General features: G+C 35.1%; 1 protein-coding gene across 2 annotated transcripts in view; it reads left to right on the forward strand.

Annotated features, from left to right (window-relative positions):
- The window catches only part of Fchsd2 (FCH and double SH3 domains 2), a 241,908-nt gene that overhangs the window by 172,328 nt on the left and 56,596 nt on the right, over positions 1-12,984 (forward strand). For both annotated transcript variants that reach the window (XM_076846669.2, XM_076846670.2), the window contains one exon: positions 12,529-12,645. In XM_076846669.2, the coding sequence (XP_076702784.2) occupies positions 12,529-12,645 (117 nt within the window). The remainder of the gene's footprint in view (positions 1-12,528; positions 12,646-12,984) is intronic.

The raw sequence follows: 12,984 nt of genomic DNA on the forward strand, positions 1-12,984 counted from the left end.
TGAAAACTGAGGGAAGAAGAAAAATTATTCAACAGATTTATTAATATGTACATTATGCTTTCTGTACATGAAATTCTTTTATGTTATACCTCTCAAAGAACCCAGTGGTTAAATTTTAACCAGAGTAGAATGAATAATGTAATAATATATATGGGCATAGAGATATTTTAATTGGCTTTAGAAAGCAATTATAGGCCTTTGATAATTCATTTAAGATTTTAGAATGTTAACATAAACCTCAAATTGGCAACTTTTAGAGAACTTACATTAATTATACATTTTTCTTAAGTTTAAGGGAAATGTTTGCCATTATTTGAATTTTTAAAATGATGAACAAAAATATGAATTTTTTGACACAAAATAATGAAATTTAGCTTCTACAAAATGAGAAGTAATATTGGCATTCTAATACATTCTCTAAAAGTAGGCAAACCAAGAGGGAAGTCAAATTATATTCAAAAACTCTTTTAGTAAATTTAGAATCTGAAAGGAGTATATGATATATTTTCAGAGTTTAATAATATCACTTTAATAGAAATGTATTTGTTGGTGACATCCTCATTATTTTTCTTATATTTTGAATAGCCCTGTTAATAGCTATATAAGGAAATACAGGACTGGGGATTGTAGCTCAGTGGTAGAGCACTTGCCTGGCATGTATAAGAGCCTGGATTCAGTCCCTAGTACTGCAAAAAGGATAGAATAAAATAAGAGAAATATTTAGGAAAAAAAAGAAATATAGGAAATTAGTATTTGCTTCTTAGATAATGGCTTTTGCCATTTATATTAGTGACCTTTTGAACAAATTAGATTTTTCTTAACGACTCAATGATATTGTCCTATAATTTGACTTCTTTGAAGCTTGGGATGAATGAAGTAGAGCCTTAGAAGAAACAGAGCACGGACAAGTTTATCAAACTTGACTTAAAATTGTGACTAACTAGAGAATATTTTATTTTTGCCTATTTGCCACATAAAAATCAATCATCTCACTTTCAAAGGCCAATTGTAGCCCTAAGTCCTTCTATCTTTGTTTCTAAACACTGCTAAATGTTCTTAGCTGTTGTGTTCCTGATTGCCTTATAATTCTAACTCTGTGCTGTGTTTTCTATCCTTGTGCAATCTTTACTGGGTAGAGTTTAAGAGCTGCCCAACTGGTGGATATTGAGCTCTCCCCTGTCAGTGCTTTGAGAATGACCATAGCTGAGGTATATCGGGGTATGGGTCAAGGGTGGGAGGGATGGAATGTCTGGGGTTGCATGTTAATGAAGGGTGGGACCTGGTGTGTGACTGAGTCATAATTGTCTATATACAGGGCCCCTGAATGCATCAGCAGTAGCTTTCTGATTTTCCCTTATAACCTAGGAATTTCCTTTACTTTGTATAGTAAATAGATTGAGCTTCTCATTTTTCCTTTTGTCTGAAACACCTTAGTTTTCCCAACAGGAGTGTGGGAAGAACCCAAGAGCTAATCTTGGCTGTAATAAAGAAGGAACTGTATCCTAAGAAGGAAAAGAGATTTGCCCAGAGTCATGTGGGGAATGAATGACACATAGCTGTTTTGATTGCAGTTCTAATGCTCTTTCTGTTATGCTGTTGTTTCCTGAAAAAAATGTTGGAAACTTAGAAGCCATTAATTTTTTTCATAATAGAAAACAATAAATACCTGTGGTTTTATAAAAATCCTTATAATGATTTTGAAAACGTTAACTATAAAATATTTTATGTATAATTTTTGTTGTTATAAATTAAGCATTCTTATTGCTTACAAAAAACAAATTTACAAGGTTGGGGATATAGCTAAGTGGTAAAGTGCTTGCCTTGCATGTCAATTCCCAGTGCCAATAAATAAGTAAACAAACAAACAAATTCCCAAGCAAGTATTTTTACTCATTATGGACCAGTATTTTTCCTTATGGGAATGGAGCCATTGTTTACTTGCTTCTCAGGTTTTACTTCTTGGAGCTGGTAGCACAAAGCTTGGCATGAAGTGAAGAGAATACAAGTCAGTGTCCATTAACTCATTTTTTCTGCCAGCTGAATCTTGGACATGTAGGAAGTACCACTCACCTCTATCTTCAGTGTGTTTCTGAAATTGCTCTTGTTGGTTCTGTTTTGAAACATATCTCAGTTCAACAAACACTGAACCCCTACTGTATGTTCCAGTCACTCAACTAAATGCTAAAGATAGCTATGACATGCTGAACTATAGACCTCAGGCTAGATGAGCTTTCTGTCTTTTCATAAGTTTATTGAGGCATATTTACATATCATATAATTCACCCATTTCAAGTGTGTTCAATGATTTTTAATGAATTTACCAAATTATGTTTCATCATCATAAATAAGTTCTAGAATATTTTCATGATCCTGATATGATCCTGCATGTCTATTTATTGTTAATCCACATCACCCCTCCCAGATACAGGCAACCACTCTTTCTAGTTTTATTCTTTTTAGATTTGCTTTTTCTAGACATTTCACATAAATTAAATCATACAATATGTGTAGTCTCTTATGCTTTGCTGCTGTCATTTAACATAATGTTTTCGAGATTCATCCATGTTGTAGAATGCAGCAGTATGTTTTGTTCCTTATTATTGCTGATTAGTATTCCATCATATGAATATACCACATTTTGTTTATCTGTTTATCTATTCATCAGTTTGAACATTTAGGTTGTTTCTCACTTTTGCTCTTATGAATAGTGCTACTATGTTAATTGCTATGCCAGTCTTTGTATGAATGTGTTTTCATTTCTCTTGGGTTACTGGGTCATAGTAAATTCCTGATTAAGTGTTTAGCAAACTGCCAAACCGTTTGCAAGAGTAACTGCAGAATTTCATATTTCCATCAGTATTGGGTAAGGGTTCTCATTTCTCCACATCTCCACCAATATTGATTGTTATTTGTAGTTTTTTGTTTTTTTTTTTTTCCCATTTAACACTCCACTATTGAGCTTCTTCCCCCAACTAGCCCTGTCTCTTTGGTTATAGCCTTGCTCGTGGTTGTGAAATATCTCATGGTAGTTTTTATTTGCATTTGCCCATGACTAATATTGTTGAATGTTTCATGAGCTGATTAGCCATTTATATATCTACTTTGGGAAATGTCTATTCAAAACTTTTTTGTTCATTTTTTTATTGGATTGTTTGGATTAGATTTTTGAAGATGAATTGAGATTTATCTTATAGAAATTGAGGAATAATATGTCAGGAAGTTAAGACAGCAATTGAAAACAAACAAACAAAAAAAATAGGTGGCATTCATTGAACATTTATTTTATGCTAGACATTTTTCTAATTACATGACCTATATTAAATCATATAATCCTCATGACAGCCCTATGTCTTAGGTGCTGTTTTTCATCTCCCCTAATCAGGGTCCCTCAACTAGAAAGTTTATAGCTAAAACATTTGTAAGTATACGACCTGTTCCTGAGATGGCAAATAGTCTTGGGATGAAAGAGAAACTGAAAATCCCATAGGCATATGTTGCAACCAGATTTTATGTTTGGTAATTCTATATACAGTGTTAGATGGAGAACTATGGAATATTTTCAAGTAGGACAAAATATGATGAGATCCATTGCAGAAGTAGGACAGTATTGTTCTTAATCAAAATTTGAATTAAGACTATGTAGTTGCTAATATTTTCTCTAAATTTTGGTAAGATACATGTAGGAAAGTCATAGGATGTTTAACGTTACTACTGTAATAAAATATAACTTATTATCATATACTGTGTTAAAACTTAAAGAGAAAAAGTTTTCAGATAATCCACTTCAAATTGCAGTGTTCTACAAAAGTTCAAAACATCCAACTAAAAACATATAGTCACAGTATTAGCATAGGAATTTATTTAAGGCTTGGAATTATTATGCCTTTTATTTCCGACTGATAGAATTCCCTTTCATGTTATCTTAATATATGATTAATCATAAGATGATTACAAGTAACAGTGACCAAAGGAAAGTGTTGTTTGATGTGACCTAGTAGCTATCTTGTGGTTAATATTGAAAGGAGCTAGCCAGGCATGGTGGCACATACCTATAATCCCAGTGGTTTGGGAGGCTGAGGCAGGAGGATCAAGAGTTCAAAGCCAGCCTCAGCAACTTAGCAAGGGCCTAAGCAACTCAGGTAGACCCGTCTCTAAATAAAATACAAAAAAAAAAAAAAACACCAAAACCTGGAGATATGGTTCAGTGGTTAAGCACCGCTGGGTTCAATCCCTGGTCCCCTCAGTCAACCCCCCCCCCAAAAAAAAAAGAATATTGAAAGGAGGTTTTCTTGTCTATTGTCTATATTTCCATATTGTGTTATTGATTTCTAAAGTGTCCTTTCTTTATACCTCATTACCATTTATCAGATGATAGTAACAAGTCAAAAATTCTTTTAAAAAAATGAGCAGAGTACATCTTTCTTTGCAGAAATGAGTTTTTAATGCAAAATTATTCTGAGGAGGATATGGAATGTATCCTAAAACACCTCCCTAAATAACAGGTATTCTGTTTAGAATTGACAAGTACATTGATTAGAATATCAGTGTTGAAGAGTCCTTCAGCTGTCACACAGGTCATACTGGTGTTAGATATTCATACAGGTATTATACAAGAACAAGTCCTAGGTCTTAGTATCTAAAACTAGCTGTTTATATTATATATTTTTAAATTTTTTGATTTATTCTCCTTGTATATAAAATGACTATTTTATTGGGTATGAAATTAAACTTTTGACTCAATGCCTGGCACATAGTGGTGGGTGAAGAGCTAGATGGATCTTTATGTTTTTCCTTTTTGTTTTAGGTTTTGCCCCTCATTGCTTCAGGAAATATCAAAATATCAAATATAGATGATACTACAAAGATTACAAAATCTTGCAGTACTTAACTTCCTTTTTAAACTGATTACTGCAAGTCCCGTGGGACTTCTGTTCTCTTATTGTATTACCCAAAGTAAATCTTATTAACCTCTTTCTTAGCATTTTATAAGCCTGAAAGGCAGTAGCTGACAGTTACCTCCCTATGACCTGCACTTTTCAGCATCTCTGTCCTGCATACGTGCCCACCTTCCGTTTGCAGAACCAGTAACATAAGTCCTTCAAAGTGTTTCTCACATCCTATGAAAAAGCACAAGGTCAACCAGGGATAGGAAAAAATATGGGAAACACACGTCTATAAAACTTGGATAAGTATGATCTATAGAGGCAGGAAAACAAGGAAATGTTCTCTCAAGCTTCCTGGTGGGAATGAGAAAACCCTTTCCTCTTTTCTTTCCTTGAATTGTAATTAACAAGATCTTCAGAGATAATGGTAGCAAAAGGGCTGACATAAAATTTCTGATACATGGTATTTTCCTGTTATTCTGGCCACCATTTCAGATATTTAACTCTGCCTTCTCTAGATTAACAGTTACATTAAGTAAAAAGTCCACTTGCTTGAGGACATCTGCATATTTAAGGTTTGCTTAAGTGGAGTTTTTTTGTTTTGTTTTGTTTTGTTTTGTTTTGTTTAGTGATGCTGAAGATTGAACCCAGGGCTTTTAAATGCAAGGCAAGCACTCTACCAACTGAGCTATATCCCTAAATCTTAAGTGGAGCTTTTTATGCATTTATTAAAATTAAATATTTAACAAGAATTTCCCTTGTCTATAAAGGACCATATCGGGCTAATGTATCCTGTAGCAAATTTACCTGGAAATTCTGTTACGTAAGCCAGGTGTACTGGTGAACACCTATGATCCTTGCCAGGCTAAGGAGGCAGGAGGTTCGCAAGTTGAAGGCCAGCCTGGGCAACTTAAAGAGACCCTGTCTCAAAATAAAATTTTAAAAAAGGGTTTGAGGTATAGCTCAGAAATAGAATGCTCCTGGGTTCAATTCCCAGTACCAAAAGGGGAAAAAAAAAATCTCAAGTTATGGGTAGCTCTTTCCACTGGTGGTAATTTTGTATTTATATAGCAATGTCTCGTAAACAGGAAAGATGATGATAGAGATTCTGTGGAAAATCTTCCCATTCAGGAAATAGGTGCCAGGTATATGTGGCAGGTGGCATCCAAAACTGAAAAGCTGCAGCTAAAGACATGAGCGCTACTTTGTAGAATCAGCAGTGTTGACAGGTAGGCATTCAGTAGGGGTTGTTCTCATTTCTTCAGCCTTCCAGAAAGGGTTTATTTGATTCTCATAGAAAGCCTACCATCTATGTGATAGGCCCTCTGCTGGATTAGTCACCTTTCTCCTGGATTAGTTCCTTCTCTAAGCATCCAGAGAGCTTTCAATAGATGCCTTGGTGATGTATTGACGTACAGGGTTTGGGGATTTTGTGTGTGCGTCTCTGTGTGTGTATTGGTTTATATTGAGTATTGAACCCTAAGGCACTTCGCCATTGAACTATACCCTCAGCTCTCCTTTTTTATTTTTAATTTTGAGATAGGGTCTCACTAAGTTGCTTGAACTTATAATCCTCCTGCCTCAGCCTCTCGAGTCACTGAGATTTCAGGGATATAATTTTTGCTTAGATTTGCCCTTGCTATTCTAACTGTTCTGACCTAAGAGAATGGTACTCCTTTATCAGAGTTCTCATCAGCCTTAATGGAATGGTACTGTACATCCTTTTAACCAGTTGTCCAGTCTTCCAGAATTGCCTCAAGACTCAGACCACAACATTAATTCTCTAGTTTATTCACCTGAAAGACTAGGCACACAATCCAATTATGCAGTTGAACTGCCACTTTTCTCTGCAGAAAGCTTGATCAGAATAAGCTTAAGACATGTCTTTGACAGTACACTGCTCCACCTCCTCTCCAAGGTGTGTGTAAGGTTTAAAATATGTGACTTTAGGTTTTACAGACTCTTACCAAAAAAGGCTTTGGGCCAAATCTGTTTCAAAATTCAGAAATTTTCAGAAGCAATCCCTGTACCATCATTACACACTGAATAGGACATGAGGAAGCACCTGATGATCAAACAACACAGTATTTTTTTGCAGTAAAACATTTCAATATTCATACCAAGTTAAATGAATAAAAGCCTATAAATAACATCTCCTTAGTTCAAGACCAACTCACTTTGCTTCAAATGAGTTCTAAACTTTAAAAAAAAAAAAAAAGATCTTTGTGATTTTCAGAGCATTTTGAATTCCAGAATTATAGATTCTGAACCTATTATTGCATTCCAAGCACAAACCTACAGAGATCCAGGTCTTTTTACTTTTTTTCCCCCCTTTTTCTTGAGATGGGCATTTCACTCTGTTCCCTATGTTGCCCTGGCTGGTCCAGGACTCATAGAGTCATGCTGTCCTCCTGCCTCAACTTCCTGAGTAGCAGGGACTACAGGAGTGTACCAGCATTCCTGACAAAAGGGACCTCTTGAGAATAAATAAAAATTAACTTAAATAAAAATTAACTTAATTGAATATATTAGAAAACATCAAAAAGAATTAGTGGATTGGGCTGTAATGCCAGCAATTCAGGAAGCTGAAGCAGGAAGATTGAAAGTTCAAGTTCAGCTTCAACAACATAATAAGACTGTCTCAAAATAAAAATAAAAAGGACTGGGGATGTATCTCAGTGGTAGCATCTCTGGGTTCAATCCCTAGTACTAAAAACAAAAACAAAAAAAAATTTAAAATAAGAATAAGACGGATTGATATTAACTTGATAATATCCACCAATGAACTGAAAAATACAATTAGTATACACACTTTGAGTGAAGGTTAATGAGGGCTGGGGATGTAACTCAGTGGTAAAGTACTTGCCTTAAATGAGGATTAATGAGATTGTTCCTGGTACAACAACCCTAATTTTATCTTTTTTCGAAATTTGGTTGGAAAAATAGTATTTTACTGTACTAGTGGTTTTCATTCGTCACTTTTTCTCTTTCAAATGAACACATTTTGGGTACAGATTTGAAAAGTAAGGACTCTGTTTCCTCTGTGAAATCAGCTTTCTCTCCCAGCTCACTTTGTCATCCTATACAGGTACTCAGATATCTGTCTGAACCTTCTGTGCCCTTATAGTAACTTTAAAATGAATTTAAATTAAGCTGGTACAATGGCAAATGCCTGTAATCCCACCTACTCAGGAGATTGAGGCAGGAGAACCACAAGTTCAAGGCCAATTTAGCAAGACCTTGTCTCAAAAAATAAAAAGAAATAAGGATATAGCTCAATGGTAGAACAACCCTGGGTTCAGTCCCAAATAAAAGGAATGGAGGGAGAGGATGGGAATGAATCTTGAGAGGTGTCTGAGGACAAAATAGTTGAGATGTGTTAAAATTGATATATCATAAGTACTAGAATGTTTATTTCCTTTATTTAGTTCTTTAAAATTATTTAATTTATAATTTTTAAAGATCTTAATATTTTATTCTAAATGGACTGGAAATTTTTAAAAACTTAACATTGCTAGTTTTTAAAGCCTTCTCAAACTTATTTGAACCAGTTCGGGTTTTTTTGTTTTGTTTTGTTTTGTTTTCCTCAAGGAAAATTAAATCAGTTAAATGTCTTATCTCTAATTAAAAACCTTTCCAAAATTTCATTCAAAGGAAACTTATATTTTAGCAGCGTCTTTTTTAATATTATTGTCTCTGTGTTATTAATATTAGTATTAACCAAATAGTACAATTAGTGACACAGTATAAGCATATATGGACAGCATGGAATCTGAGCCAACAGGGTCTCAATACAGGCTCTAGACCCACTGCTTAGTGGTTGAGTGGCTTTAGGGAAAAAACAACCCTTTCTTCTCTTCCTTCTTTCCCCTCTCCTCTTCCTCCCTCCCCACTCACTGTTTTGAGACAGGGTCTTACTAAATTGCCCACACTGGCCTCTAACTTGTGATCCTCCTACCTTAGCTTCCCAAGTAGCTGGGATTACAGACATGTACCATCATGCCCAACTGATACATAACCTTTTCTGAGCTTAGATTTCTATACTGATAAGTTGAAAATAATAATTTCTGTGTATTAGGATTGTTTTGAGAACTAAATGAAATTATGTAGGGGCTGGGGATGTGGCTCAAGTGGTAGCGTGCTCGTCTGGCATGCGTGCGGCCTGGGTTCGATCCTCAGCACCACATACCAAGAAAGATGTTGTGTCGCCGATAACTAAAAAATAAATAAATAAATATTTTAAAAAAAAAGAAATTATGTAAAGTGTCACAGAGATTAAAGAATCAGTAAATGGTAACCTTGTTTTCAAAGTTATCATAACTTTATAGTGTTCTGATTATAAAACATGAAAAGAAAGTTTTTACCCAAAGTATACAAGAGTCAAAACATCATATTGTTTCCCTCATTGCTAGATTTTAAGGTTTTCTTTCTACTGCAATATGAACTTCCACTTTAACTTAAAGTAGGAATAAACATGCATACATTCTCTTTTTAAAATATCATATCATATGCCATAAAGTTTAAAATGAAAAAACAATGTTTCCACCCAAATTCTCAACATTCAAAGTAATCATTGGTAAAATTATATAGATATGGATACACAAGTTCATATAAATAGATTTATACTAACCAAACTTGAATTTAATCTCTAGCACTCATTAAATTCCAAATAAATTTATATTTCAGGAATATTATTAAATTTTTATTGGGACCCTTTTGCTCTTTGATTAGGCTAAACTCCCAGATAATGCTAGGAAGATATCTGGAGCTCAGAGCAATAGCATTATTTTATTTTATTTTTTATTTTTTGGTACTAGGAATTGAACTCAGGGGCACTTAACCACTGAGCCATATCCCCAGACCTTTTTTGTATTTTATTTAGAGACAGTGTCTCACTGAGTTGCTTAGGGCCTTGCTAAATTGCTGAGGCTGGCTTTGAACTCGCTATCCTACTGTCTCAGCCTCCCAAGCTGCTGGGATTATAGGCTGCACCGCTGCACCACTGCACCCTGCTACAGTAGCATTATGAACATAATTTTTTTATTACATGCTTTTTGAGACTGTTATCCAGAGAACATTATTCTCTCTGGCCAAGAAATGATCCTACTTATTCTAAAATTTATTGCTGGGTTGCTGACAACCTGAGATTCCATCTCCGGACATGTTGATTTATAAGTAAGGAAACTAAGGCCTGGAGAGGTGGGGTTAAGTTAGCCAGGGTGACACATAAATGTATTTTAGATTTCAATGACTGCTTCTTAAAATATCTAATAAGTTCCATAAAGTAAGAGTTTGCAGAAGTCACTAAATTTGGAGATTCAGATTTATTCCTTCTTTATTCATGTTTGAATGGATTTTAGAATGCAAATTTAAACATACAGCAGATTATATTAGATGACCTTTAATTGGATGAGTGGAGAAAAGATGTCAATTCTAAAGTCAGCTCTGAGAACCTGTGCTAAAATTCATGGCACTCAATAAATTAGTTCTCTTTCTCCCCTCTTCATTCTGTTCTTACCCACATAGAATAATTTTGTCTCTCATCAGTCAGAAACTCATTCTAATAAAGTAAGTTTGTTCTTTTGTCTCTAAAGGCACAGTCCTAATAATCTAGTAGCCTGGCCCTCACTTTGGAATCAGGGCATTCAGTTATATTCGCATAACTAGCATTTACTAAGGACATTCCTGTGTTTGTGTTAGGTCCCAAACTAGGTGAAACACTGCTCAGGCCCTCAGATTGCCTAAGAGCAAACTGAAGCCAGTGCAGCACTGGCATGGCTTGATGTTGGTCTGATAGTGGAGACTCAGTGACTTCTAACAAACTAAAATCAATTAATATAATGGGTATAGTCAAAGTAAAAGAGCCCCTTAGTCATCTGGAGAAGTCAGGGAAGATTTCCTGAAAAGGTAGCACTTGAAATGAGACTAGGAGTTTGTTTATGAACAACACAATAAAAAAATAAATAGGAAAACTATTCCAGCCAAAGGAAATAGAACTCAAAAGCACAGGCTTGTATTTAGATTGACATTTATTTTGCAGCAAAAGAACAACGTGCTTCTGAAACGTTTTTACTAATATCTCATGATTTCTAAAATTATTCTATTTCTGAACATCTCAAGAATCAAATTTAGTTGAGCCTCCTTTACATTAATAGAATTTGTAAACTGACACCTAACCTTTTATAGCATCCCTCTTCAAGTTCTAATTTGTTTGTGTGTGTATGTGCATGTGCTACTGTTATTCTGAGATTATATGTATGCTTCTTTACAAATAAGCAAATTGAGTAAGTGAGCTTTTCCAGAGCTAGGCTATAGTGCTATCTGTTATTTAATTATTTAATTCTCATATTCTGCTTCAAAAAGATACCAATGTTCTTTAAATTAGGTGCTTCATGTCTCTTATATGTTACCATTCTTTTATATATTTCAAATACATTTTTAAAAGAATAAAGGGAAAATATTTTAAAAATGAACTAAAAATTAAATTAGTCATCATTTAAAAAGAAGCAGTCACCTGCAGCTCCTTCACTATAATCAACCACTGTAAATATGACCACTCTAAAAGATAGTGATAGGGCTGAGGTTATAGCTCAGTGGTAGAGTGCTTGCTTCTCACTTGTGAGGCACTGGGTTTGATCCTCAGCACCACATAAAAATAAATAAAGATATTATGTCCATCTTTAAAAAAAAAATAGTGATCTACATTATAGCCTGACTGATAGGATTTGGGGGATGATTGGGGGAGTTCCGGGGATTGAACTCAGGAGCACTTGACCACTGAGCCACATCCCCAGCCCTATATCGTATTTTATTTAGAGACAGCATCTCTCTGAGTTGGTTTGTACCTCACTGTTGCTGAGGTTGGCTTTGAACTTGGAATCCTCCTTTCAAAGCCGTCTGATTCTCTGGGATTACCATGTGCCTGGATGGTAGGATTTTTGATAGTGACGATGGCTGAGAATATTGCTCTGTGTGTTGTTTAGCACCCTGGACTGTGTTTGCTTTGTATAATATTTTTATTTTATTAAGATATACGTTATAAAGAGCTTTCACATGTCTTCTGTGACCTGACTTCAGAATTTATGAAAAGATTAAATTGCAAGTGAGTCTCTAAAATTCTTTCCATTTCATTATATCTCTTTTTATTCTAAAAATCCTCTTTGGACAATTCGTATTTAGGAACTTATTTTCTTAGCTAGACACAGTGAAACATGCCTGTAATCCCAGTGGCTCGGGAGGCTTGGGGCAGGAGGACTGTGAATTGAAAGCCAGCCTCAGTAATTTAGCAAGGCCCTAAGCAACTAAGTGAGACCCTGTCTCAAAATACAAAGGACTGGGGATGTGGCTTAGTGGTTAAATACCCCTGTGTTCAATACTCAGTATCAAAAAATAATTTTTTTTTTTTCTTGCCAGGAACAGTAACACACACCTTTAATCCCAGCTACTCAGAAGGCTGAGGCTGACCTCAAACTTGGGATCCTCCTGCCTCAGCTTCCACAGTTGCTGGGATTATAGATGTGTGCCACTATACTCAGTATGTCTTGTTTTTTACGTGCTAAATGAAGGCCCTTTGGTCTAACTACTGAGTATAATAGTTGCAATCAGAATAACAATATTTTTCTCTCTGTTCTCTCTTGTGTTGTAGAGTCGACAATTAGAATCAGAAACTGGGACCACAGAGGAGCACAGTCTAAATAAAGAGGCTAGGAAATGGGCCACACGTGTGGCACGTGAGCACAAAAATATTGTTCATCAACAACGGGTAAGTGTAGTAGAATCCTGGCCACATTCAGCTTAAGCCAAGTGTCAGACCCATTTAAGGAGCTAAATTTTATTAATGTGAAAAGCACCCATATATGTTTTTTCTGTTCTTTCTCAAACTCAACAATATAGTCTTATCTATTTATCTTAAAAATTCTGTAAACCTTGTAGCAGCAACACATTAATTCACCTGTTTGCCATAAAATTGCCTAAGAAAGACTAGTGATGGTGTATTACAGTTTGTTGGGCGGGGGAAGAGGCATACATATGATAAATTAAAGTAGACTTTCATCTCTCAAGACAAGTTTTTTTGAAGACACAGTTGTAAATTCCATGAAAA

Source organism: Callospermophilus lateralis, chromosome 2, assembly GCF_048772815.1.
Source record: "Callospermophilus lateralis isolate mCalLat2 chromosome 2, mCalLat2.hap1, whole genome shotgun sequence".
In the NCBI taxonomy this organism is placed as follows: Eukaryota; Metazoa; Chordata; class Mammalia; order Rodentia; family Sciuridae; genus Callospermophilus; species Callospermophilus lateralis.